Source organism: Pituophis catenifer, unplaced genomic scaffold, assembly GCF_029215685.1.
Source record: "Pituophis catenifer annectens isolate HBS135680 unplaced genomic scaffold, rPitCat1.0.hap2 SCAF_3, whole genome shotgun sequence".
Classification (NCBI taxonomy): domain Eukaryota; kingdom Metazoa; phylum Chordata; class Lepidosauria; order Squamata; family Colubridae; genus Pituophis; species Pituophis catenifer.
Window position 1 is genome coordinate 6,136,548 of NW_027256883.1, and position 25,194 is coordinate 6,161,741.

General features: G+C 42.9%; 1 protein-coding gene across 1 annotated transcript in view; it reads left to right on the forward strand.

Moving 5' to 3' along the window:
• AGO2 (argonaute RISC catalytic component 2) overlaps positions 1–25,194 on the forward strand; it is a 45,862-nt gene continuing 20,668 nt past the window's right edge. The window contains exons 1-7 of the mRNA XM_070940312.1: positions 1–110; positions 12,844–13,039; positions 15,702–15,822; positions 18,468–18,649; positions 20,803–20,939; positions 21,087–21,221; positions 23,611–23,698. Of these exons, the coding sequence (XP_070796413.1) occupies positions 65–110; positions 12,844–13,039; positions 15,702–15,822; positions 18,468–18,649; positions 20,803–20,939; positions 21,087–21,221; positions 23,611–23,698 (905 nt within the window). The 5' untranslated portion in view covers positions 1–64. The remainder of the gene's footprint in view (positions 111–12,843; positions 13,040–15,701; positions 15,823–18,467; positions 18,650–20,802; positions 20,940–21,086; positions 21,222–23,610; positions 23,699–25,194) is intronic.

Here is a 25,194-nt window from a genome sequence, read left to right on the forward strand (position 1 = left end):
CGCCGCCGCCGCCGCCTGGACTCCCGCGCCGCTCGCCTCCCACGCAGCCCGGCGTTCGGCCGCCATGTACCCGGCCGGGGGAGCCGCCCCCGGGGCCGCCGCGGGACCCGGTGAGTCCCGGGGCTGAGGAGGGAATGAGGGAGGGGGGAAAGGCGGGAGGGCGAAGTGCCGGCGGGCCTGAGGGGAGCCGGCGCCGGGGCGCTGGGCCTCGGCCGCTCGGGGCTTCTCCGGGTCTCGAGTCTGAGGGGGCTGCGGCGCTGGTGGCGCGCGGGAAGGAGGCCCCGAGGCCCCCCCAACCCTCAGATGCTGGGCCTGAGGGGGGGAGCAGCGCGGCGGGCCCAGCTCTGAGGAGACTTTTGTGGCCGGGCGGGGGGAAGGTGCCTCAGGGAGGGACGGGGGGGGCAGGGAAACACGCGTGTAACACGCTGAACGTGAGGAGCCTCCTTTGAGTGTTTGCGTTTGTGTGTGTGTGAAGAGGCGGCGGTGGGAAAGGCGTCTTTCCCTGAGGGGAGCCGCCGGCCCCATAAGTCCCCCCCACCCCCACCCCCACTTCCCTCCCTCACGACGACCCCGAGGCGGCCGTTGAGGGGAGCGTTTGTCTCTTCCTCAGGAATCCCGCCAAGAAGAAGAAGAAGCAAAAAAAGGGGGGCTGCAGTTCGTCTGGGGCAGCTGCTCCCTCCTTTGTGGGGGAGGAGGGGGTGAGGTGTGGGGGGAAAGAAAAGAAATACCTCAGGTCAATCCGGGCAGACATTTATTTGGCTGATTTCCCACCCCCCACCCCCCCTCACCGACATTTTGGCTATAAACGGGGTGTTCGATGCATAACACAACAACCCCCCCCCCCCATTTAATATCTGGTTGCCATCGTCCCTCATTGCACTTGCTGAGGGATAATCGTAATAACTTGATATTGATGGATGCAAGCAAGCAAGCCCTGTTCAGAAGTTCCCGCGTGTTTTTTCTCTCTCTCCCTTCTGGGGGGGGTCTTCTCCCCTCCCCCCAAATCCACGCGTGTTCACAACCCAGCCCGGTTCTTACAACACCCCCCCCCCCCCCACACCCTTTGCACGGGATGGATGCCAAAAGCCTCGTCCCGGGAAGAAAGACCCCGGACTTCGGCCTCTTGAAAAAAAGCCGGTTTATAGCTTAAGTCAGCCTGGATGGTTTATTTATTTATTTATTTTTCATTCCCCCTTTGCAAAAAAAAAAAACAAAACAAAACAACAAAACCAAAAACCCAGCCCTGGTTAGGAAGCTCTGGGGTGGCTTATGGGTTTCCAAGGGAGCGGAGGGGAGGTGGCTTATGGAACGATGGGTGCTGGGAAGTGTAGTTCTCCTCCCTGAGCATCTTGAGGGCCTTCTTCTTCGCCTTGCCTTGTTTTTTTTTTTTTTTTTTAATCCATCCTCTTGCAAGGATTGAGTCTCAGTCCTGGCGGTCCTTCCTTTCACCATTCAGGGGTGAAAAGTATTTATTTGCTTTTTTTTTTTTCTTTCTTTCCAGAAAATGAAAAGAAAAGAAAAAAAAGCTGCTCTGGGAAAGTGTGTGTGTGTGTGTGTGGGGGGATGGAGAGGATTAGTGGAGTTGCTTCAACAGTGAGATGGGCAGGATGTAAGTTTAGTAAATATTAGTTTTTGTTGTTGTTGTTGTGGGGACTTAATTGGGTAATGAAACATCTGCAAGAAAAACCACCGAGCTCGAAAGAGAGTAACAAGGGCTCCGCATCCCAACCCTGAGCTGCAAATATTCTATCAACACATCGTTTATCCACTTTTTATTTTTTTTTGGTCGTTATTTATTTTTAGGAATTTTATTTCGGCTACATTGTGCTTTCAGTTTATTCTCTTCACTCCTACCTCCCCCCCCCATAGACCTACTGCTGCTTTTAAAAAGTGTCCATAATGGTGGTCTTCCAATTTCCTCTGCATAATGATTATGTGATGACAAATATTCTCTGGTAGGAGTTATATTGGGATTGTTATAATTAAAGAGGAATATTATTTCCTACAGAGGTTGCTTACGGCAATCTCTACAAGAAGGTGGTTGATTCAACCTTAAATGCCCAATTGGTGTTTTATTCAACAGCTGGTTGATGTTGTCCAAGTTAAGTGTTCTAAAATTAAAACTGAGGTGGGAACAGGGAAAGAACAATTGAAGAAGATCAAGGAATACTTTTTGATTTCTTAGGACTGGGTTGTCCCAATAACAGTGTATGCTACTAACTTTGGACGTGTTAACTAGATGAACATGCTAGAGAAGTCATACATGTCCAAAAGGGTCAAGTGCAAGGCCAAGTCAATGGAGGAAGGGTATATGAGGAAAGTTTGCCAATGGAAATCGCAAGTCCTTTAAGACCATGGATGGGAGGTCTAAAGAAGCAACGGAGTCCACTTGGGCAGAATACGGTCATCCCTGTGGTGAAAGAAGAGGACTGGCTTGAAATCCAGTATGGTGACTTAATTGCTAGCTGATGTAGGAAGTAGGGAGATGATCTTGGAGAAGGAACCAGGAGGTCTTTAGAAAATGATTATTTGCAGACTAAACTTGTGTTAGATCCAAGGAAGTGGGAGAGTATTACAAAGGAATTCTGTCTAGCTCCCTCCTACTTCCATGATTCTTTGGGTATAAGAGGGAGGGAAGAGAAGACTTGGGCAAACTTGCAAGATTGGGTTGTAATAAAGGATACTTCTAGTCCTTCAAAATCTGTTTCCTGACCTGGTCTGCCTTGAAAGATTGATAGCTGGTTTCCAACTTAAGGCTGCATGGTGGAAAAGTTCTTTCCTAATAAAAGTATGAGGAACCATGATTTCCCAGATGTCTCACACTCCAACTCCTATCTTCCCTCACCATTGCCCATGCTAGCTGGGACAAGTGGGAATCGTGGTTGAGCAGCATCTTGAGAGTCATGGGTTCCCATATGGTTAATGGGCTTCCATTTAAAGTTGACAAAGTGGTTTTTAAGAGAGAATTTCACAGATCATGGGAGTGGTGCTTCCTTGAACCAGAGACTGTCTAGTGAAATTGATTGGCAGAAGACTTAGAAGAAAGTATTTCTCGCAACATGATCCATGAAATTGATTGCCCTAAAATATAGTGATACTACTGGATAGATGCCCAACCATCGGTTTATATGATGGCCACATGTATGCTGTCGGCTCGAACGCCATAAGTATTAGCTAAATTAGGTTGTCCAAAAGAGGTTGCTGGACCAGAGAACCTTATACGTAGGGAATTCTTAATTAAGCAAGTTGTCAAACTCACCTTTTGTTGTTGCAACCATCTCCCATTAGAATAACTTTCACTCACGCTGTGATCAGGAGCCCTGAATTCTGTTCTGTTGGTTGTAATGAACATCACTGCCCGAGTTAGGACAGGGCTGCTTCTTGATTACAAAAACAAGATTTGACTGCTATATATGGTATCTTCTGTCTTACATTGTGTCTGAAATTCTCCCTTTAGTATGGCCTCCTAAAAATAGTTTTTTAAATTTTCCATGCTGCAAAAATATAGATTGTAAGTTGCACTTAATTGTCACAGTTTTGAATTTGAAACTGGATTACTGATACTCCTCCTGTACAGTCATATTTTATACTTTAGATTTCATACATATTATAAGCCTGGATCAACTTTCCAGTGTAAGGTTGACAGGGAGAGACTGACCCAAAGTTCTCCTAGGATACTTCCATGGCTGAGAATGTACTAGAAGATGGGAGACCACTAAGTCACTCTGGAGCAACAGGCCAGCCTTCACCACTGGACTACCTGGTTCTTGGGGTGTGAGAGAGTGACTGGCCCAAAATCATGCCAAATCAGCTTCCGTGGGAAACCTGTATTTCCCTTCTAGTCTAGCATCTTCACGACCAAAGGTAGTCCTTGTTTAACCACAGAAAGATGGTTGTATCAATGCATGAGATCTTATAGGACATAACAAAACAACACTGCTAAAAATCTCCTTGTGGTCGTATTCTGAGCTGGCCCTGGGTGATCATCTAGGCTGCATTTTTCTTTTCATGGACTTTTGCCACGAGTTAAAAAAGCTTTCAGGCCAACCATACATTTGACATAGGGTTTGCTTTCTTAGCAGCTGCTTTTCAGAGTCCCAGTGTGGTTGTGGCTTGTTTGATTCTCTACTGTGGCATTTTTGTGTGAGGAAACGCTCCAGTAAAGCTTAACAAAACCTCAAATAGGATTTGTAGTTGAAGAATTCCAGAAGTCAGCACTTTTAGCCTGCAACTGGACGTCTCAAAAGTTGGAGCCATCCGGTTTTCCCAAAACATAAGTGATAAATGTTTTTGAATGCATTGGCTTGGACCATAAGATTTTGAGTTGCACAGCACTGTGATCTGAAGTGCTTAGTGTCTCAGGGTTGGCTGTGAAAGTTGACATTTCTAGAGGACTTATTCCGTTGAGGGTGGAGGAACTGTCCATCCCTTCCCAAATTAGAGAGGCAAAATCTCTAGAAATATTGAAAATGGAAAAAAATCCCCACCTTTTCCTGGTTTTTTGGGGAAAAATACCGAGGGAAGAAATGGGAGTATATGCAGCACTTACGCCTCGTACCATTATAAGTATTATATACAGTTGCATATAAAATATACATTGTAAAATATATGCATGGGTGAAAGGTGTACTCATTCAGGCAATAATTATACTTTGATAGATTGAATTCTCTTTAAAGTGTGTGTGTCTGTATAAAACGGAACTGTAATCTATTGAAAGGATCAAGAAGTCTACCATTATCATCAAAATGCTGCTTCATAATTTTTCTCTGTTGAGGCCCAGGTAGCTGCTGACCTGGGGGAACTCAGGCAAAGAGATTGATGAAGCCTTTGGAAACCAAACTAATTACCTCTCTGCCATTTATGTCAATCCAGAAACCTCAAACAGAGGTTGTTTCCATGGTCTCCTCCACTTAATTGTTGTGGGTGACAATACAGACCCTCAAAAATAATTTAGAATTGATTACATGCTTCGTTCATCTGAGCAAAATGTTCCATGTGCTTTTGAAATGGAAACTGAAGTCACAGAATCATTTATAGTAATGGGTAGTTTGCTCTGGAGAAGCATAGAATTACATAGAATCATAGGGCTGGAAGGGGCCTTGGAGGTCTTCTAGTCCAACCCCCTGCCCAAGGCAGAAGACCTTATGCCATCATTCATTCAGGACAGGGCAAAATCCCAGAGGTGCTTTCCAAAAGGTGATTGGACTCCCCCCCCCCCTTGAAAATGTTTTGCTTCTCACCCAAGAAGCTTCTTCAGTTCAAAAAATTTCCCCACCATTCAGTCAGAACTGAAGAAGCTTACATGTAACAGAATAACAGAGTTGGAAGGAACCTTGGAGGTCTCCTAGTCTGACCCCCTGCTTAAGCAGGAAACCCTATACAATTTGAGACGAGTGGCTGTCCAGTCTTTCCTTAAAAGCCTCCAGTGATGGAGCACCCACAATTCTGAAGGCAAGTTGTTCCACCCCTGCCCAAAAAAGACAGAAATGTTGTATCCTGACTGTACATTTAACTTCCAGTTGATAGGCTGTGAACAATAGTATATTGGCCTTCAAAATAGTTTTATAATAGAATAGGTATTGTGTGAATATCTTGGGTAAAATCAGTCTTGTTATGCGTGTCATACTATTCCTGAACTGACCATACTGTCCTTACTTTTAGCAGGAAATATTTTTGTGTGACAAGGAACAATCAAAATTGGTGTGCTAGAGTACACTTCTACTTTACTCAAAATGTGGTGTTAAAGCCAAAGGCATGGTTAGATCAATATCTAAGATCCCATTTAGTGATTGCCATTCCATGCATTATAAAGTGGCATTAACACTTCACGTGATCTTAATTTTAGTGGGCTAGTTTTGTGCCACCAAATTGGGACAGAAAAACACCCTAAAATCTTCCAGATCAGAATAGGAAATGCACAATTTAATGACAAATGAGATCAAATAAAAGCTGATGGATTCACCTTTTACCTTTGAAAGATGACTTTTTAAGAATGAGGGCATTTGAGTTGCTGAAGTTGATGTTGGTGGTGGATTAATGAAAATGTTGACTTAATATGCAGCCTCTGAAGAAATTCCTGCTGTCTGTTGACACACACGTTAGAAATAACACTTGTGGTTTTGTTCACTGCAGCTCAGAATATTTTAGAGGCTAAGGGCTGAGAATTAAAGTAAATCTAGGAACATGTGTAAAATTGAGCATGGGCTAAAAAAAGTAATTAATGGAAAACTGTCTCTTCCACAATTAATGAAAATACTAGTACATCATTTTATGAAAAATGGTTTAAAGAAAAGAGGATGAAATAATGTAAAGTACTAACTTGGATAGTTTTGGAAAAATATTAAATGGAGGATAAATAGTGGTGGGTAGTTATTATGGTTCATATTAATACATATTACAGAATAAGTATGTTTGAGAACTCATTGAAGTCACAATTTCTTTTTGTGATACAGCAATTAGTATCAAAACTCAACTCCACATCAATAACAGTAGAAGCAACAGCAACATTTTATTATCAGGACAGAATTTGAGTTAAATTATAATTGCCAGCAGTTTAATAAATATTCTGGATTCATTAATTGCATTTAATTTTTGTATATGTATATGTACATGTATTATTTATATGTATATATACAATCTAGTGCAAAACCCCATACCAGCAGGCCATCGCCAGGGTTTCAGTCTTAGGCCATTTTATGTCAACAGCTATCTGGGTGTTCTTTACCTGGCTTTGGCTGTCAGTGATGTCTCTTACATGTTTACATAAAGCCTTTGGCTTACCTGGGAATTGGTGGTTGCATCTATTACAGCTTGTAAGCTTCTCATTGGCATCTGCTTGGCAATAGGAAATCAAATATGTTTCGAAATTGTGAGCTGCCTAGAGTCATTTGCTGAGACAAGCAGCTATAGAAACCAAATGGATGGGTGGGTGGATGGATGGATGGATAGATAGATAGATAAGGTAGGTAGGTAGGTAGGTAGGTAGGTAGCATATGGTGTAAAGTGTTAGGGAAATCTACATGCTAGACACACAATGCAGTCCTGATAGTCTAGAATGCTAAGTTCATTCTGTTCAGCTCTTATGCGCCTATCCTTGGTGCACCGCAGGGGGAGAACTAACTTTATACCAGCTAACTAGCGGTATTTGGGTTGCTGGGTCATCCAGGCTCCTCGCTTTGTGTCGCAATGCTTTGTGTCCAGCTAGGTCCAGTGCTGGCTTCTGCTCTCCGTGCACACGAGCGCAGCTAGCTTTTTTCCCACTGAAGTGGTATCCATTGATCTAACTCAAAATATTGCATGCTTTCAATTTGCTGGGTGGGCAGGAGCTAGGGATCGAGCGACGGGAGCTCCCTCCATCTCAAGAACTGGGCTCGAACCGCCCAAGTACACACCATTTCTGGCTGGCACTTTCCCCCATCATTAAGCCTCTGCGCCACCGCATTCCCCCACCAAAAGTGAATCAAACTTTTTCCACCATCGCTTTTATGTTGTAATTTAAAAAAAAAAAGGTACTTGGAAAAGATGGGAAGAAAAAAGTCTACTCACCCTCTTTGAAGGGATTTGCCAAAAGGCAAGCTGTTTCACGAAGATAATTACTCTGAAGATATTCTTTCTTTTAAATGTAGTTATATAATTTTATGACCATTCAGGCACCAAGTTTGTAGTAGCCTGTTCTATGGTAGTCTCTTGTCCTCGAAGTAGGTTGGATTACTACTTCCAAGGCATTGGATGGGTATTGTGGTCAAACATGCATAAATTTGATTGGAATAGACTGATTGGCAAAAAAATAAAGAATTGGATGCTCTTGCTGACAATCAGATATTGTTGGATTGCAGTGGTCCTTTATAGAGTGAAATAAATCTCTCATATGTACTGTGTTTCCCTGAAAATAAGACCCTGTCTTATATTTTTTTGAACCCCGAAATAAGCGCTTGGCCTTATTTTCGGGGAGGTCTTATTATTTTGGGGTGCGTGGAGCAAGGTGGGGCTTCTCTTGCCGTCTTACCTGATTTCCAACTCTGTCTCCCTAACCCTAACCAGAGGAAATGTTGGGGACCGGCTGCGCATGCGTTTAAATATTTTTGGGGAGGTCTTATTTTGGGGGGGGGCTTATTTTAGCGCATGCGCTCGAAAGCCCAATTGGGCTTATTATCAGGGGATGTCTTATTTTCGGGGAAACACGGTATTTGGCTTCCTCTTTAATTGTGAAGCTCATTAAAGCATGTCAGGCAAGAAAGTTCAGGTCCACACCTGAAGATCCAATGAAGCTGATTTATTGCAACTCATGTTTATGCACAGGAATCTTTTCAACTAACAGTTAGCATCTGCTAGGAGTTAAATGACAGTCAATGGAATTCAAGGGAGGCTGGGCTTAGTTTTCTTGTGGCTACGTAGGGATTCTAGGCTGATGCCTCTTTTTAACTCCACCCCCAGGTTCTGCCACTCCTTCCCCTACATTTCAGTAATTTCTGATATTTAATCCTGCTTATTACAAACAAGAAATGAGGTCCTAACATTTTCTCCACACACAAATGTTTTAGGTGACAGCAGCAGTATGTTGTGGAAGGGATACTGTGCAATTCTGGAGAAATTGCCGAAGCAAAAATAGAAAAGCCTGGTTCAGGATGAGGGGAATTGGAGTTTGCGCTATCTGATGGTCATTGGGTTGGTGGCTAAAAAGCAGAGCATTGGGTGTTTGTTAGCCATCTGTTGAGCAGGCATTCATTGAATACCCAATTACTAATAGCCGTTGGTCACCCTAATGTGCTAAGGACAGGGAATGTATTAAAAGACAGTAGCTTTTGATAAGTTCCTTCAATGCCACACTAAAATCCCTGTGATTGGAGATTAATCAGAATAGAGCTGGAAGAGACCTTGGAGATCTTCTAGTCCAACCCCCTGCTCAAGCAGGAAACCCTACACCATTCCAGACAAGTGGCTGTCCAGGCTCTTTTTAAAAGCCTCCAGTTGATGAAGCACCCACAACTTCTGGAGACAAGCTGTTCCACTGGTTAATTGTCCTCCCTGTTAGGAAGTTTCTAACAGGACAATTAACCAGTGTTAATTAACAACTAGCAATTAACTCAGAGATGATGGGTAAAGGCCTTGTGCCATTGTCAATCCGAAAACGGCCTCCTCCTCCTCCTGGGAGCTGAAAAAAGTAGATTGACTTCTTGAAAAAAAGGACATTTTGGGGAGGCTTCAAAGCCTTGGGGGCCAGCCTGTTTCACCTCAGACCAGTTTAGCTCTGAATTGCTTTGCTTCCAAAGGCGGTCTGCATTTCTCTGAAGTGGAGATAATTGGCCATGGATTTGGGTTTTCTCTGATCAATACCAGCCAACCTCACTGGCACTCTTAAGTGGTTGGGGGGGTTTTGGCGGGATTGTGAGGGGGGGGGGAGACCACGGGTGAATGTTTGCTGTCTATTTGCTAGTGACTAGCCTTTATTTAAGGGGAACTAAAACCCAGTGTTTTTAAGAATAAGATGGAAGTAATTTGTGCTTCCCACTCTAGTTAATTATCTTTGGCTGAAGAGCTCCCCTCAAATCTTACCAGTAGACTAATTATAATGTTTAGATGCATAAAAACCTTGGGAGGTGGCTGTATCTGTAACAAATTATTATTCTTTTTTTCCAAATTTAAGTCTTAATTTTCTAAGTTGCTCTGCTCAATGTGTGTGGCTTCTGCTGGTTTGCTGTGGGACATTAAAGGAAGACCTTATACAAAAGGGATTAGTTGAAGGGCAGCTTTCTGATACATGCATTTGCCTAAATACTGTCAACATAATATTCATAAGATTTCTTAAGAGAGTATAAATATTATTGGAAATAGCAGGTAGCTTTTTCAAAAATTCCACCAGCCTGAGAATGCTGCAGAATAACCTATGTCTTGTTTTAAACCCATTCTGCTGGCAGCTGATAGGCAAATATGGAGAAAGAGCATCTAATGTTCCCTTTGAGATAAGGAATGCTTCTGGTGTGTTGGGAATGACAAACTCCTCTTAAAGATACACGATGTGCATTAAAATTGGATAGTCTGCGGAGTCTGGCAAAATATGGGCAATTGGGAAGTTGTTCAGGAGCGGGATATGCCTAGGATGCCCCACAAAAATGTTGTGCAGAAAGTTGAACAAATTGTAATTCTATCTAGCCTCTTTCTCACCACTTGAGAAAATATGCTCGAGAAGAGATGGCAGGAAAAAACATTTGGGTTGGGTCTGCAGAAGATAGGAGTTGCCCTTCCTCCCTTTCAGCACACACACACACACACACACACACACACACACACACACACACAACCTAGACCTAACAGGAGATCTTAAATATTTCCTAGTTCCCACCTGGGTAGTATCTTAATATATTACCCTGTTTCCCCTAAAACAGTGTTTCCCAAACTTGACCCTTTGAAGATGTATGGACTTCAACTCCCAGAATTCCTCAACCAGGCATACTGGTTGGGGAATTCTGGGAATTGAAGTCCATGCATCTTAAAATAGCCAAGTTTGGGAAACACTGCCCTAAAATAAGAGTCAACTGGAAAATAAGCCCTAGTATTTTCAGGATATGGAAAATAAGCCTGAACATTTTTAGGATGCTTGTAATATAAGCCCTACCCCCAAAATAAGCCCCAGATAAGATTGTCAGCCAGACAGACGCATTTAATACCGTATTTCCCCAAAAGTAAGACCTAACCGGAAAATAAGCCCTAATGTGTCTTTTGGAGCAAAAATTAATATAAGACCCAGTCTTATTTTTGGGGAAACATGGTATTTTCCTCTTTAAAAATCTTCCATCTTGACCCTTGGGTTCTACATCGGGAGTCTCCAACCTTGGCAACTTTTAAGGCCTGGGGGCTTCAATTCCCAGAATTCCCCAGCCAGCACAGAAGTTGAAGCCCCCAGGCCTTAAGGTTGCCAAGATTGGGGAATTCTGGTCTACACAGACACATATATTCATGTAATTTTCTTGGCATGTATTTGGAAGTAGTTCGCCATTGATTTTTCCATAAAATCCCTAGACTTTCTATTCTAGCATCGAGCTTTGGGATTTCTTAAAGATTGCTAGTTCAAATCCTAACTTGCATTAAATCCAGAGGTAATCCTTGACTTCTGGCCACATTTTGGACCAGAATTTCCATTGCTAAGCAAGGTGGTTGTTACAAGTGTCACTCCCAGTTTTATGGCCCTTTTTGGCCACTATTAAATGAATCGCTGCAGTTCTTAACTAAATCACGAAGTTATTCTGCGAATTTGCTGTACTTATTGGTAGCCAGCTGGGAAGGTTGCAAATGGCGATCACATGACACTGGGATGCAGCAACCATCGTAGATATATGCCGGTTGCTACTTGCCCAAATTTTGATCCCATAACTATGGGGATGCTGTTACAATCGTACATGTGAGGACCGGTCCCAATGTTTCCAGTTGTAACTCCCAAACGGTTTTTAAACGAATGATTGGAAGTCGAAAACTATCTGTAATCCATCTTTTAAAGTATTTTTTTTTTAGTGCTTGGTCTGAAGCTTGAAAAAAATGGGTTCTAGCAGGAAGGAAATGCATTTGCATGAAGTCTGAGGCCTTTCTTCCCAGTCGTTTTCACAATTTTGGCTTGACTGCTAAATTTTGCAGCCAAAAGTCATGCAGATGCTAAGGATGTCGGATGCGTGCTCAGGGGCAGGCAGGATTGTGTGACCCAGTGGTGAAATCCAACTTTTTTTACTAACGGTTTTGTAGGCGTGGCTTGGTGGGCGTGGCTTGGTGGGCATGGCAGGGGAAGGATGCTGCAAAATCTCCATTCCCACCCCACTCCAAGGGAAGGATATTGCAAAATCTCCATTCCCACCCCACTCTGGGGCCAGCCAGAGATGGTATTTGCCAGTTCTCCGAACTACTCAAAATTTCCACTGCCGGTTCTCCAGAACCTGCTGGATTTTACCCTTGGTATGACCCCCCTCCGTATATGGAACATTATGATTCTGCAGTATGTCAACCATCCTAAACTTTCATTTATGTTTCTTTGATTCTGTTAAAGTCCCTTAACTGAGTTGAACCAAAACATTGTGATAAGGAGAGAATAGAAAGTGAACACATTTGAACTTTGGGGGTGATCGTTCTAAGACGGAACTTTTCAAATATACTTATTTATTTCTATTCCAAATATAGCTTGTTGATACAACTATTAGTAATTCTCTCTGAATGAGTCATTAATAAAGACATAGTTTGGCTGTCTGAGAATGGGGAATAAGACTCATCATGTAAAAGCAGTGTTACTTGAGTTTTCTGGAATTTCTGAATGCAAAAATTTCCCAGGGCCTAACCCAAGGTCTGATTTGACATGCTTGCTTAGCTTATTCCTCTAGTAAACAAAAACTAATATATTCAACTTTACGGCAGCATCCCCATGGTCACATGATCAACATTTGGACCCTTGACAACTGGCTCATATTTATGGCTGGGTCATGTGATCACCTTTTGCAACCTTCTGACAAGCAAAGTCCATGGGGAAGCCAGATTCACTTAACATCCATGTTCCTAACTTAACAACTGCAGCGATTCACTTAAGAACTGTGGCAAGGAAGGTCATAAAATGCAGAAAAACTCACTTAATAACTGTCTCGCTTAGCAACAGAAATTTGGGGGCTCAATTGTGGTCGTAAGTCAAGGACCACCTGTAACTATATCCTCTTTTGACCTCTAGTTTAGTGTAGTGGTATTGTTCGATTGTTAGTCGTGACAGAAGATGGATGCCAATTTTAAGGACACAGAGATACTTTCTTTAAAGATAGAGGAAGATTTGGAGAGAAAGATACGACTTGCATCACTTGTTGTGGTTTTCCTTTCTTTCAGTTCTTACAACACCTCCATCACTGCCACCTCCAATGCAGGCATATGCATTTAAACCTCCCCCTCGACCTGATTTTGGTACTTCGGGAAGAACAATCAAACTGCAAGCCAATTTCTTTGAAATGGACATCCCCAAAATGGACATCTATCATTACGAATTGGATATAAAGCCTGAGAAATGTCCTAGAAGAGTTAACAGGTACATCCCATCCTTTTTTTCCCCCCGATTCCCCATAGTTTCATACATCTCTTTTTTATTTTTGTTTAAAATAAGTGCTTTCAAAGCATGTAGTTTGGTGCTGAGCTATTTCTTTTTTATACCATCTTAAATATTTTCTTTTTTCCCCCTCCCCTATGGTTAGAGATATTGTATTTTATATACAACTTTCAGACTTAATCAGTTTTGCGGATATGACCATTCACATCTCACAAATTTCATCTCCTTCGGTCACTCCCGGTCTTGCTTTCTGGTTGGTACTGTAGTTTGCAAGCAAGCCTCTTAAACGGGGAGGTGGTGATGCCGACTGTTTATTTTCCTGTCTTCACCTGCTGGCAGGAGGAAGCAGACATATTTGTCTGGTTGTATAAAAGGACTTTGGAGAAACTATATATAAGAACAGGTAAGTTTTACCTGCCTTCCGCTGAATGGAAAATTGATAGACGAAGATAGGGGTAGGTTGTTGGGTTTCATTCTAAGAGATTTTTGTGATGAAAATGACTGTGATGGAATTGATAACGAACTGCTGTGAATTGTGATATTTAAATGAGCCCAATGTTGATATGATCTGATTATAATGGGTTGTGAGAATAACCTTGAGAGTCAGGAGGAAGAGCTGCAGCTTAGATTACGGTCTGATAACAGAAATCCCAGTCCTGGACAGAAATGTAATCTGAGTAAGCATCTCCAAAGGGACCCTCCCTAGTTTTATGGAAAGTAAAGGCAGGGGAGGGGGAAGTGCTTTAGACTTTCAAGCTTTTGTTACAGGCAGTCTTTGACTTAACAACAGTTCATTTAGTGACTGTTTGAAGTTACAACGGCGCTGGAAAAAATGACTTATGACTGTTTTGAATACTTACGACTGCTGCAGGATCCCCATGGTCATGTGATCAAAATTGAGATGTTCAGATGTTCCCGGAGAAAGATAGTAGTTTATACTATTGATCCCTTTTTGCGGTGCTTTCTCAGCTGTGCTCTTGCTAGCAGTGATCCCGCGCCCTATATAGGCAATGATTGAAGCATTTAAATGGATGAAGCTGGACATTTTTGCAGGAGAATAATTTTTGGTTCTCTGTTGTTCCTTCAGGAGAATATATTCACCTGTATCTGTACGACCTTCTTGAACTGAAGTTTCTAGAACTAATATGGGATAGATTCTATAGTCTTTGGGCCATTAATTAAAAAAAGAGATGAGACAGTCTGGGTGATCTCTTCATTGGAATGTGAAAGGAACTAGGCAATGAGACAGAATCCTTGGGGGGGGGGTCCTTAAGCTTTTTTTTCCCTCACCGTTTGTGTATCCCATGCCTTGCGATTATTATAATCAGCATTGTCAAGAGTTCAACAATCAGCAGGGACGGTCGGTCATATCACGTTCCTGCAAAGGTTGCTAAGACAAATCTGAACTGAGAAATAGATTCAAATAAATTACCTTTATCCAAGAAAGCCCAAAATTTAATTGTCGTTCTTTGTAGGGGCTTTGCTTTCCAAAAGAAGATGGGAGACAGGACAGGCCTGCAAGGTTTGCTTTAGCAAAAGTCACACAACGTTGTCTTTTAGAGGTGATAGAGCACAATCCTCTTTTAAAAGAAGCATTTATAACTCAAATTGGCCCTGGTGTTTCTGATTGCTCATTTTAGCAGAAATCTCCTCAAGGTGCACCTGGGTGTAACAAGCTAGCAATTGGCTTTTCTGCTTGAAGCAATGTGCCCTGGAACCTCTGGATGAGCACAACAAAACTCACCCTTCACAGCTGGCTAGGGGATCCCAGTACTGGCCTCAGAATGTCCCCATAACAGAAAATCCAACCTGGAGGAATATGAGCCATTTTATCATGTGAACGTTAGAGTCAGATGATTTTCTTAATAATCTTCTCTTAGCCTCTTTGGGTTTTGTATTTTATGCAATAAGCAAATCACTTACTAACAAAGACAACACGCAGTTACTCACCTTACCTTTACTCTGCACAGAGTGACTTCTACTATCACTCGGAATTGTTCTAGCATGTTGTAAAGCAAAGGAAAAGGGTTTCTCTTCATTGTGGCCAATCAGCTGAGGACACAGGTTTATATTGTATACCTGTTCCTTAGTTGATCCAGGGGTCTTCACCTGTGGTTTTAAGTCACTTCCAGCTTTCTGCCATATTCTGTTTTCCAATATAACAACAGCACAAGAGCCGCTCAGAGTCACCTTATAGGGGAGATGGATGGATGGATGGTGGATGGATGGATGGATGGATGGATGGATGGGAGGTTGGGTAGGTGGATGGATGAGTGGGAGGGTGGGTGGATGGATGGGAGGGTGGGTGGATGGATGGATGGATGGATGGATATTTCTCAACCTCAGCAATTTTTAGATGCATGAACTTCAACTAGAATTCTATAGGCACCCTGCTAGCTGGGGAAGTCTGGGAGTTGTAGTCCACACTTCTTAAACTTGTTGAGGTCGAGAAACACCGAGACAATAAATAAATCTTGTGTACAGAACTCTGAGAGAATACATGGAAAATGCTCTAAATTGAGTAGTTTTCAACCAACCCTTTAAACGCTGCTTTGGTTTATAATTATTGATCACCTATTATTATATTTCAATACTTTATCTGAATAGCAGAAGATCCTTTGTTCATACGGTTCTCTGTTTCCAGAGAAATAGTTGAGCACATGGTGCAGCACTTTAAAGCCCAGATCTTTGGAGATCGCAAGCCAGTATTTGACGGGAGAAAAAATCTCTACACCGCAATGCCGCTTCCAATAGGGAGAGATAAAGTAAGTATATAATGCTAAGTTTGGCTCTTAATTTCTATTTGTGCAAATATAATTTTATGGTTGGGCGAAATGTATATTTGTTCTGTATTATTTACTTGGTAAGCTGAATATTAGTGTGTATATGTGTTGAGGAATTAGTGTGTGCTGCAAGTTCCCGAGGAAGGATCTGTGACAATTCTTTGTGGCCAACTTGCCATGGCCAACTCGCTGCAGCAACTCGCCATGACCAACTCACCATGGCCAACTCACCATGGCCAACTCGCCATGACCAACTCACCATGGCCAGCTCACCATGGCCAACTCGCCATGACCAACTCACCATGGCCAACTCGCCATGGCCAACTTGCCATGACCAACTTGCCATGACCAACTCGCCATGGCCAACTCGCCATGGCCAACTCTCCATGACCAACTCACCATGGCCAACTCGCCATGGCCAACTCGCCATGGCCAACTCGCCATGACCAACTTGCCATGACCAACTCGCCATGGCCAACTCACCATGACCAACTCACCATGGCCAACTCGCCGTGGGCCAACTTGCTGCGGGTCAACTCTCTGCAGGACAAGAGTTACACTGATATTAAAGAAATGGTGGAATGGAACAAAATGAAATATGAATGACAAAAATTAAAATGTTTTTTTAATTTATTTTAAATAATTAAAATGAATTGTTAATTTGTCCTGCGGTGAGTTGGCTATGGCAAGTTGTCCCATGGAAAGTTAGCAGTGTTGAGTGGCTGCGACGAGTTGGCTGTGGCGAATTGTCCCATTCCACCCATGGAGTACTGTGCAATGAACTCGCCAGGAGATGATGAGAGTGCAAATAGTGTGCTCTGGTGAGGGAGAGTTGGGGAGTCTTTTAGAATAACCGGTAATTTTGCACAGTCATGCGACCTACCATGTAATCAGAGCTTTATCTCTAAGACCTATTAATTATCTATTAATTAAAGAGGGCCTGGTTAAAACCCCCCCTTGCCAAACAGTATGTAAAATCGTATCTTTATTGAATGCATTGAACCAAAATTCGCCATCTGTCAGAAAAGAAATACGCAAAGCCTTCAGACGATCACCCTTCTCAAGCAGGATGAATCTAATGAATGAAATGGCAATCTGGTTTGAATCGGAGGGTTCTCCGTTATTAAAAATAATAGCACATATATTAGTTGCTGCCTTTGGAGTTTGGTGTTCGTGACACGGGTTCGTGGAAATGAATCCTGCCCCTAGAAAATGTGTTCTCTGCTTAGAAGAAACCCTGCATGTCTTTCTTGGTGTTTGGGTCTGACATCAGTTCGGTCACTGATGGAACAAATAACTCTGGATTATATCAGCAAATTCTGCAAGAGGAATCAAGGCTATCTGTCCATTAACTGATACTTAAAGGAATGCAGTCAGGTAGCACAACAACGATGTTAAACAGTCAAGTAAATCTATAACAGATGGTTAAACAGGAGGGATTCTGTATTTTGGAATGGCGGAATCAAAGCCTTCACTATAATCCAATTGAAATGTTGGGGCACGACCTGGTGTGAAGTGTTTAGACAGCACAGCCCCAACACAGCAACAGTAATTCCATAAAGAGAAATGGACCATATTCCCGATCACTTGATCAACAGGTTCAGGAAGTCTTTGGCTGAAGTCCCCATTGCTAAAGAAGCTGCCACCTGTTTTCTAAATCTAAAATTTCATGTAACCTTTTCCAACAAAGAAAAGTCAGGTCAAAGCTCAGTGTGTTCCTTAAAGGCAGGACATAATATGCTGTTTGCAGTGTTGTTTATTTAACAGCATTCTCTTTAGAAGAGAATATTTGTAGCTCAGGGTTGAACTGTGGAGTCCTTGTTGCTCTCTGAGCTTGGTCGTTTTCTTGCAGACGTTTCATGACCCAACTAGGTAACATCATCAGTGCTAGCAACCAAGCTCAGAGAGCATCAAGGACCCTACAGAAACCTCTTTATCTATTACTTGGTGAAACTCATATCACATTAAAGGATTCATACATTTTTCCTCATTGCTATAAATGCCCCCTTTCAAGTCTAGGATTCCATGAAGGTTGAACATAGGCCATATTAAGATAAGCAAGTAGAATCAGTTAATTTGATGTGCCACCATACATGTTAAAACGGATGCAGTGATCATTGTAAAGCAGTCTTCCTTGATTGATTTTTCTCCTATCTGGTTGGCTATCAGAGTGCACCAGGTTGGTGTAAAGGCCTTTCTGAGAAATAATCTATAGGTTTGGAAGCCATTAAAGGACAGGTAAGTGATCCAAAATCATTATCCAATGTTGTGTGAGCCTTGTCATAAGTTAAGTGGATGAAAAGAGACAACTTTTTTTCACTTGTGGCATCCTAACTCTAATTCCTTTCTCCGGGTGGACTTGCATTTCACTGATCTGAATACTTTTGTCTGGCGGTTTTTAGTCTCTCAGATAACCATCTTGCCTTAAATCGCTTTCCATTGCTCTTTTTTTTCTTTTTCATTAAAAGGGATGCTGCCCTAACAGGCTAGCTTTTTTTATACCTTCTGAAAAAGGTTGCAGTTCTTTGCAGGAGAATCCACTTCTCTTCCTCCCCTCTTCCCTCCTTCCTCCAGCGTGGATGCTTAAGCGGAAAGAATCATCTTGTACTGCTTTCCAAATGTTGCAGGTGGAATTGGAGGTCACGTTGCCAGGAGAAGGGAAGGACCGAATATTCAAGGTAGCCATCAAGTGGATGTCGGTTGTGAGTCTTCAGGCATTGCACGACGCTCTCTCCGGTCGTCTTCCAAGTGTTCCTTTCGAAACCATTCAAGCTCTTGACGTGGTGATGAGGCACCTGCCCTCCATGAGGTGAGAGTTGGATTCCCACACAGAAGTTCAGAGGCCATTATGAACTGAGAAGGGGCTCCTTGTTGGCCGTTGGGCTCCCTGCCCTCCTTCCCTGATTTTCTTCTTCAGCAGTCTTTGAATTATTAAAAGAAGAGAATACAGGTAATCCTCAGTTTACAACAGTTCATTTAGTGACCATTTAGTCTGACTGCAGCACTAAAAATAGTGACTTACGAACGTTTTTCACACTGACGATCATTGCAGTAGCCCCACAGTCACATGATATACATTCGGATGCTTGCCGACTGACTCATGTTTATGACGGGTGCAGTGTCCTGGGGGGCCTGTGATCCCCTCTTGTGACCTGCTGACAAAGCAAAGTCAAGGGGGATGTCATATTCACTTTAACAACCGTGTTATTAATTTAACAACTGCAGTGATTCACTTAGCAACTGTGGCACAAAAGGTCGTAAAAGGGGGCAACATTCACTTAACCAGTGTTTCACTTATCAACAAAAATTTGGGGTTCAATTGTGGTCCTAAGTCAAGGACTGCCTGTATTTGTAACTCAGGGTTGAAATGAGGGTTCCTTGATGCTCTCTGCATTTGGGTGCCTTGCAGATGTTTCATTACCAGACTAGGTAATATCATCAGTGCTAGAAGGGTGTGGGGTTTGGTTTCTCTTTATATAAAGTAAGGAAAAAGAGATATTCGGGTTCTAATTTGGGAGATATTAAGTGCGTCTGGTGGTATTCAAAATGTGAACTCATAGAAAGCAGCCTACCAAGGAATCCTAGAAAATATTAGCCTGATAATACCATTGAGATGTATAACCGAAGCATTCTAGTATTTGGTCCCAATGATTCCTGCTTCATCCACCAGCATCAGAAAAGAGAACATAAAAAATAAAAGAAAACAAAGACTGGCAACGGAATGAACTCCTTCTGAATTAGATCAAATGCTGGATTTCGTTCCCTGGATGACTTGGAAAGCTGCTTTTGAACTTTCCAGCTGCAGCTAGCTATGCTGTGGTTACCATAAGTAAAATATGGCTATGTTAATCAGCCTCTAATCAGTAGTAGTATCGTTGGGTTATATTCCAATCTGTCAGTGTTGGTGGGAGTGTGGTTTTTTTTTTTTAATACTCTTATTTCCCCGAAAATAAGCCCAATTGGGCTTTTGAGTGCATGCGCTAAAATAAGCCCCCCCCTGAAAATAAGCCCTCCCTGAAAATATTTAAATGCACGTGCAGCCGATCCCCACCATTTCCTCTGGTTAGGGTTAGGGAGCCAGAGCTGGAAATCAGGTAAGACGGCAAGAGGAGCCCCATCTTGCTCCACGTGCCCCAAAATAATAAGACCTCCCCGAAAATAAGGCCAAGCGCTTATTTCGGGGTTCAAAAAAATATAAGACAGGGTCTTATTTTCGGGAAAACACGGTAGTTCCTTGATAGGCTATTTACTATTTAATTGCTTCTCTGAGTTGGCAGTTCCTTGACTGGGGTGCTGTTTACTGCTTGAAGTAAACTTGATTACCCCGAACAATACTGCTTCAAACTGATTGCTATTAAGCAATCTATATCATAGAAATCTATTAAGATGATTATGAGATCTTCATGAGAACTCTTCGTCTTTTCTAGATACAGGTAATCATTGGCTTACAAGCACAATTGAGCCCCAAATTTCTGTTCTTAAGCAAGGCCGTTGTTAAACGAATCGTGCCCCAAGTCGCAGCCTTTTTTTTTTTTTGCAGCGGTTGTTAAGCAAATCACTACATTGTTAATGAATCACGCAGTTAACCAAATTTGGTTTTCCCCCATTGACTTTGCTTGTCGGAAGCCAGCTGGGAAAGTTGCCAATGGCGATCATGTGACCCTTAGATGCCGCCACCATCATAAACACATGCCAGTTGGGAAGAACCCAAAATTTGATCACATGACCATGAGGATGCTGCATCGGTCATAAGTGTGAGAACTGATCCTAAGTCACTTTTTCTGTGCTGCTGTACCTTTGAACGGTCATTAAAAGAAACGGTTATAAGCCGAGGACTATATGCACGGGCCAATAGGGCTCTGAACTGTGTTATAGTACAGTTGAGAATCAAGAGGAAAAAAGGTGTTTACCTAATGTTTTTCTGATAATGTATGTATATAAATATATTTTTTTCAACGGCAGATATACTCCAGTGGGCCGATCTTTTTTTACTGCATCCGAAGGATGTTCGAATCCTCTGGGAGGTGGCAGAGAAGTCTGGTTTGGATTCCATCAGTCAGTCAGGCCTTCCCTGTGGAAAATGATGCTGAACATCGATGGTAGGTTTCAGGTTGTTTCTTTTATCAGCATTTGGGTGATCTTGTTTTAGTAGCCTGGAAGGGCACAGCTGAATTAGGCCTGAAGGATATCCGAGAGTCGAGAAAAAGCCACTTTGGTATTATTGATTTTCTCCCTTTTATTTTTAGTCTCTGCGACAGCATTTTATAAGGCCCAGCCAGTGATTGAATTTGTATGTGAAGTTCTTGATTTCAAAAGTATTGAAGAACAACAGAAACCTCTGACAGATTCCCAAAGGGTTAAGTTTACCAAAGAAATTAAAGGTAAGACAGGAAAAAAAAAGAGTTTGAACTGAGACTACACAATCTTTTTTCTCTTGTGTGTTGACTGCACAATTTGTCAAACGTGGCCTGATCCCATTTTTAAAAAAGATCTTCTAATAAGCATTTTACCTATTACACCTCTTAACTCTGCAGAAAGGGTTTTTTTTAGGATGCTTTATTTCCGTGAGCGGGCTTCCAAGTTTTCTGAAAAACTGCACACAACAGATTGACTTCAAAGTTCAATGTTACATTAGGGGTTAAATGTTGAAAGGACTGACCGTTTGAGTTGTGGCCTTCTATAAAATGGCTGCCCAGAGGCGGTCCTTGATTTACAACCACAATTGAGGCCAGAATTTCTGTTGTTCAGCGAGATGCTAGTTAAGTGAATTGCACCCAATTTTACGACCTGTTTTGTCAGGGTTGTTCAGAAAATTACAGCAGAGTTGTTAAGTGGATCACATTGTCATTAAATGAAACCAGTTTCCCTCCCCCTCCCGACTTTGCTTGTTGGAAGTTGGCTAGGTCGCAAATGGCAATCCCCACGACCTGGGTAAAAGTTTGATCAAGTGACCGCATGGATGTTGCAATGATTGTAAATGTGAACGCCTGGTTATAAGTGTTGTGGCCCACCAGTGGAGCTGGCGGCAGACTCGGACAGTAAGGAGGTTGGGGAGGAACATGGGCCAGTCCTGGAGTCTGGGGAAGTGTTGTGGCCCGCCAGCAGCCTGCGCGGATCGTGGCTGGTCCTGATGACGAGGAGGCTGGTGTGGGGTTGTGGCAGCAGCCTGCGCAGCTGGCGCTCGCGTCGGACAGTGAGGAGGCTGAAGAGGATGTGGTGCCAGAGGCAGAGACTCAGCCAGGGCCTTCAGAACCTCCAGAGGCTCCTTCAAGTGGAGAGAGCGTAGTGGAGGAGCCTCTCCTCAATGCTCGAGCAAGCAGGGCTGCCAAAAGGCAGGAGTGGCTACTCAGGAGGAGGAGGTCTCCTTGAGAGTAAGGTTTGAGGATAATTGGCCACTCCCTTAGCCTATTTAAGTCACACGCAGTTAGTAATTTCTTGCTGGAAACAACGTGTAATTATTACAGAGCATTTTGGAGAGCGAGTGTCTTATCGTAACTTGTTTTCTGGGCCGGTTGCCAACCTTTGCCGGACTTTGTTTATTCTTGATACGTTATAACTTTGATAAGGACCGTTGGTGTGTGTCACAATTCCTTGGGAGTCCGGAGCTGGGGCAGAACAGGAAGGCTCTGATGAGTACTCTGCGTTGGAGGCAGAGATGGGGCCAGGGCTGTCCGGCAGTTATCAGTGGGCAGAAGAACAGCTGGAGCCTGTTCCCGATGTGTGCATGTGCACAGCTGTCAGGAGAAGGGAACAATTAAGGGACGGGTCAACTCGGGAGTAAAGGCACAAGGGGATGCTGAATGGCCGCTCCCATAGGGAATAAATAGGAGCAAAAGGGGAATGGTGTTTTCAGGAGACAATTAGTTCGCTTATTATAGAGCCTTGGTGGCGCAGCAGACTAAAGCACTGTTAAGTAACACCAGCTGCCTGCAATTACTGCAAGTTCAAATCTCACCAGGCTCAAGGTTGACTCAGCCTTCCATCTTTTCGAGGTAGGTAAAATGAGGACCCGGTTTATGGGGGCAATAAGCTGACTTTGTATAAAAAAAGAACACCGCTCGGGGGGGGGGGCGAAAGCCCTACTAAGCAGGTATATACAAAAGGATGAAGGCTATTGCTTAACGCATTGTAAGCCGTCCTCAGTCTCCGTAGAAAGGGCGGCATATAAATTGAACCAATAAATAAATAAATAAATAAATATTAGTGTGAAGACTTGCTTATCTGAGTTGGTGCCTCACAGAGACTCCTTGCCAGGTATTTCCTTGTTCAGCATTAAGTTTGGAAGCTCTCAGCCTGGCAACTATCCAAGGACTGATAAGGTCTGTTGTTGCAATTCACCCTTGAAGGACTGTTTTTTTGTTTGTTTATTAGATTTATAGTTTGCCGGGACTTTTCTGTATGTGAATGCTAGAAGTTCACATTAGCCGAATAAAAAGGGGTTTTGTCAGGACAAGGAGTCTGTTTCGTGATTTTGGGAAGCCTAGGTCAGAACAATAAGTCCCCCCCTTTTTTTTTCAAGGCCATTGTAACTTTGAACAGTTGTTAAACGAATGGTTGTAAGTTGAGGACTACCTGTACTGTTATCCCAAAGGTGTTTCTTCAGGAGAAAACTGGACTTTCTTGAAAAAGTCCAGTTGCCTCCTGAAAAAGCACCTTTGGGATAACCATGACTTGGACGACTGAGAATCGCTACAGACTTTTACCTGTCCTGTTGTGACTTCTCACAATCTGGGCAGAGGGAGAATAACGGTTCAATTGCTGTGTTTCCAGGTCTTAAGGTGGAAATCACTCACTGTGGACAAATGAAAAGAAAATACCGAGTATGCAACGTTACGAGAAGACCAGCAAGTCACCAAACGTAATATTGACATTTTGTTTTGCCTTTTGCGGTTATCTAAAAACCATTACAGAGATATTGTGTTTCATATTCACTGCCTGGGATCTTAACATCTCCTCAACAGAGCAAAAAAATAATAATAATGCACATATATCATACCGGTTTATTCCATGTCTCAGTTTCAAAAATTCTAATCCAAGGGAATAAGTTTTTTTTATAGAGAAATGGGGTCCTATTTTTAAGATTTTATTTGACCCATTGGGACTTGTTCATTTGATTGAAATGCTTGGTAAATTCTGTTTTTAGAAGGTGAATATACAGAATAACAGAGTTGGAAGGGACCTTGGGGGTTTTCTAGTCCAACCCCCTGCTCAGGCAGGAAACCTTATCCCATTTCAGACAAATGGTTATCCAATCTCTCCTTAAAAACTTCCAGTGTTGGAGCATTCACCACTCCTGCAGGCAAGTTGTTCCACTGGTTAATTGTTCTCACTGTCAGGAAATTTCTCCTTAGTTCTAGGTTGTTTCTCTCCTTGATTAGTTTCCACCCATTGCTTCTTGTCCTGCCTTCAGGTGCTTTGGGGAATAGCTTGACTCCCTCTTCTTTGGGGCAGCCCCTTAAATATTGGAAGATTGCTATCATGTCACCCCTAGTTTGAAACTGAGATGCATTTTGAGTAGACTGAACACATTAGTCCTGATTGTGGTTTCCAAGATTAGCTGTTACATGAAATGTGGCCGCTGAATCATGAATAAGAATTAAAAAAAATGTGTATATCCAGAATAGGTCGTTATAAATTATTTAGCAATATGCCTTCAAAAGTTTGCTGGATTCTAACTGGGAACTACAGTCAGTTCAGTGGTGGGTTCCTCCCGGTTCGGCCCAGTTCGGCTGAGCCAGTAGCGGTGACGATATGACATCACCGAACCGGTTCTCTTTGTTCGGGAGCTGCCCGCTCTGGCGTTATTCTTACCTTTTATTTGGCCCCGCCCCAATCTATTCACTACCTCCCGAATCCCAGCTGATCGGCTAGAAGGAAAAAACCTGTTTAAACTCTTGCGGCCGGGCTTCAAAGGGCCACCCTACAGCTGATCAGTGTTAAAAGGCAGTGTGGTGGTAAACCAGTGCACTAGAAAAACAAATGGGTAGACCGGGGCCTCCAAAAACAAATGGGTAGACCAGAATGTTCCAAGAACAAATGGGTAGACCGGTACAGCTCTGCAAGCAGTTAAAAGCCTGGTAGACCAGTACCTCTGCTAAATCCTAAAGAATTGTCACATGACCATCAAACTACGCCCACAAAATAACTCACGCCCACAGAACCGGTAGTAAAAAATTTTAGAACCCACCCCTGAGTCAGTTAGCATTGAATTGGCTTTTTCAAGGCAGAGAAGGACAACCTGTAAACCAGGGGTCCCCAACCCCTGGTCCGTGGACCGGTACTGGTCTGTGGCCTGTTAGGAATTGGGCTGCACAGCTGGAGGTGAGCAGCTGACGAGTGAAACTGATGTATGAG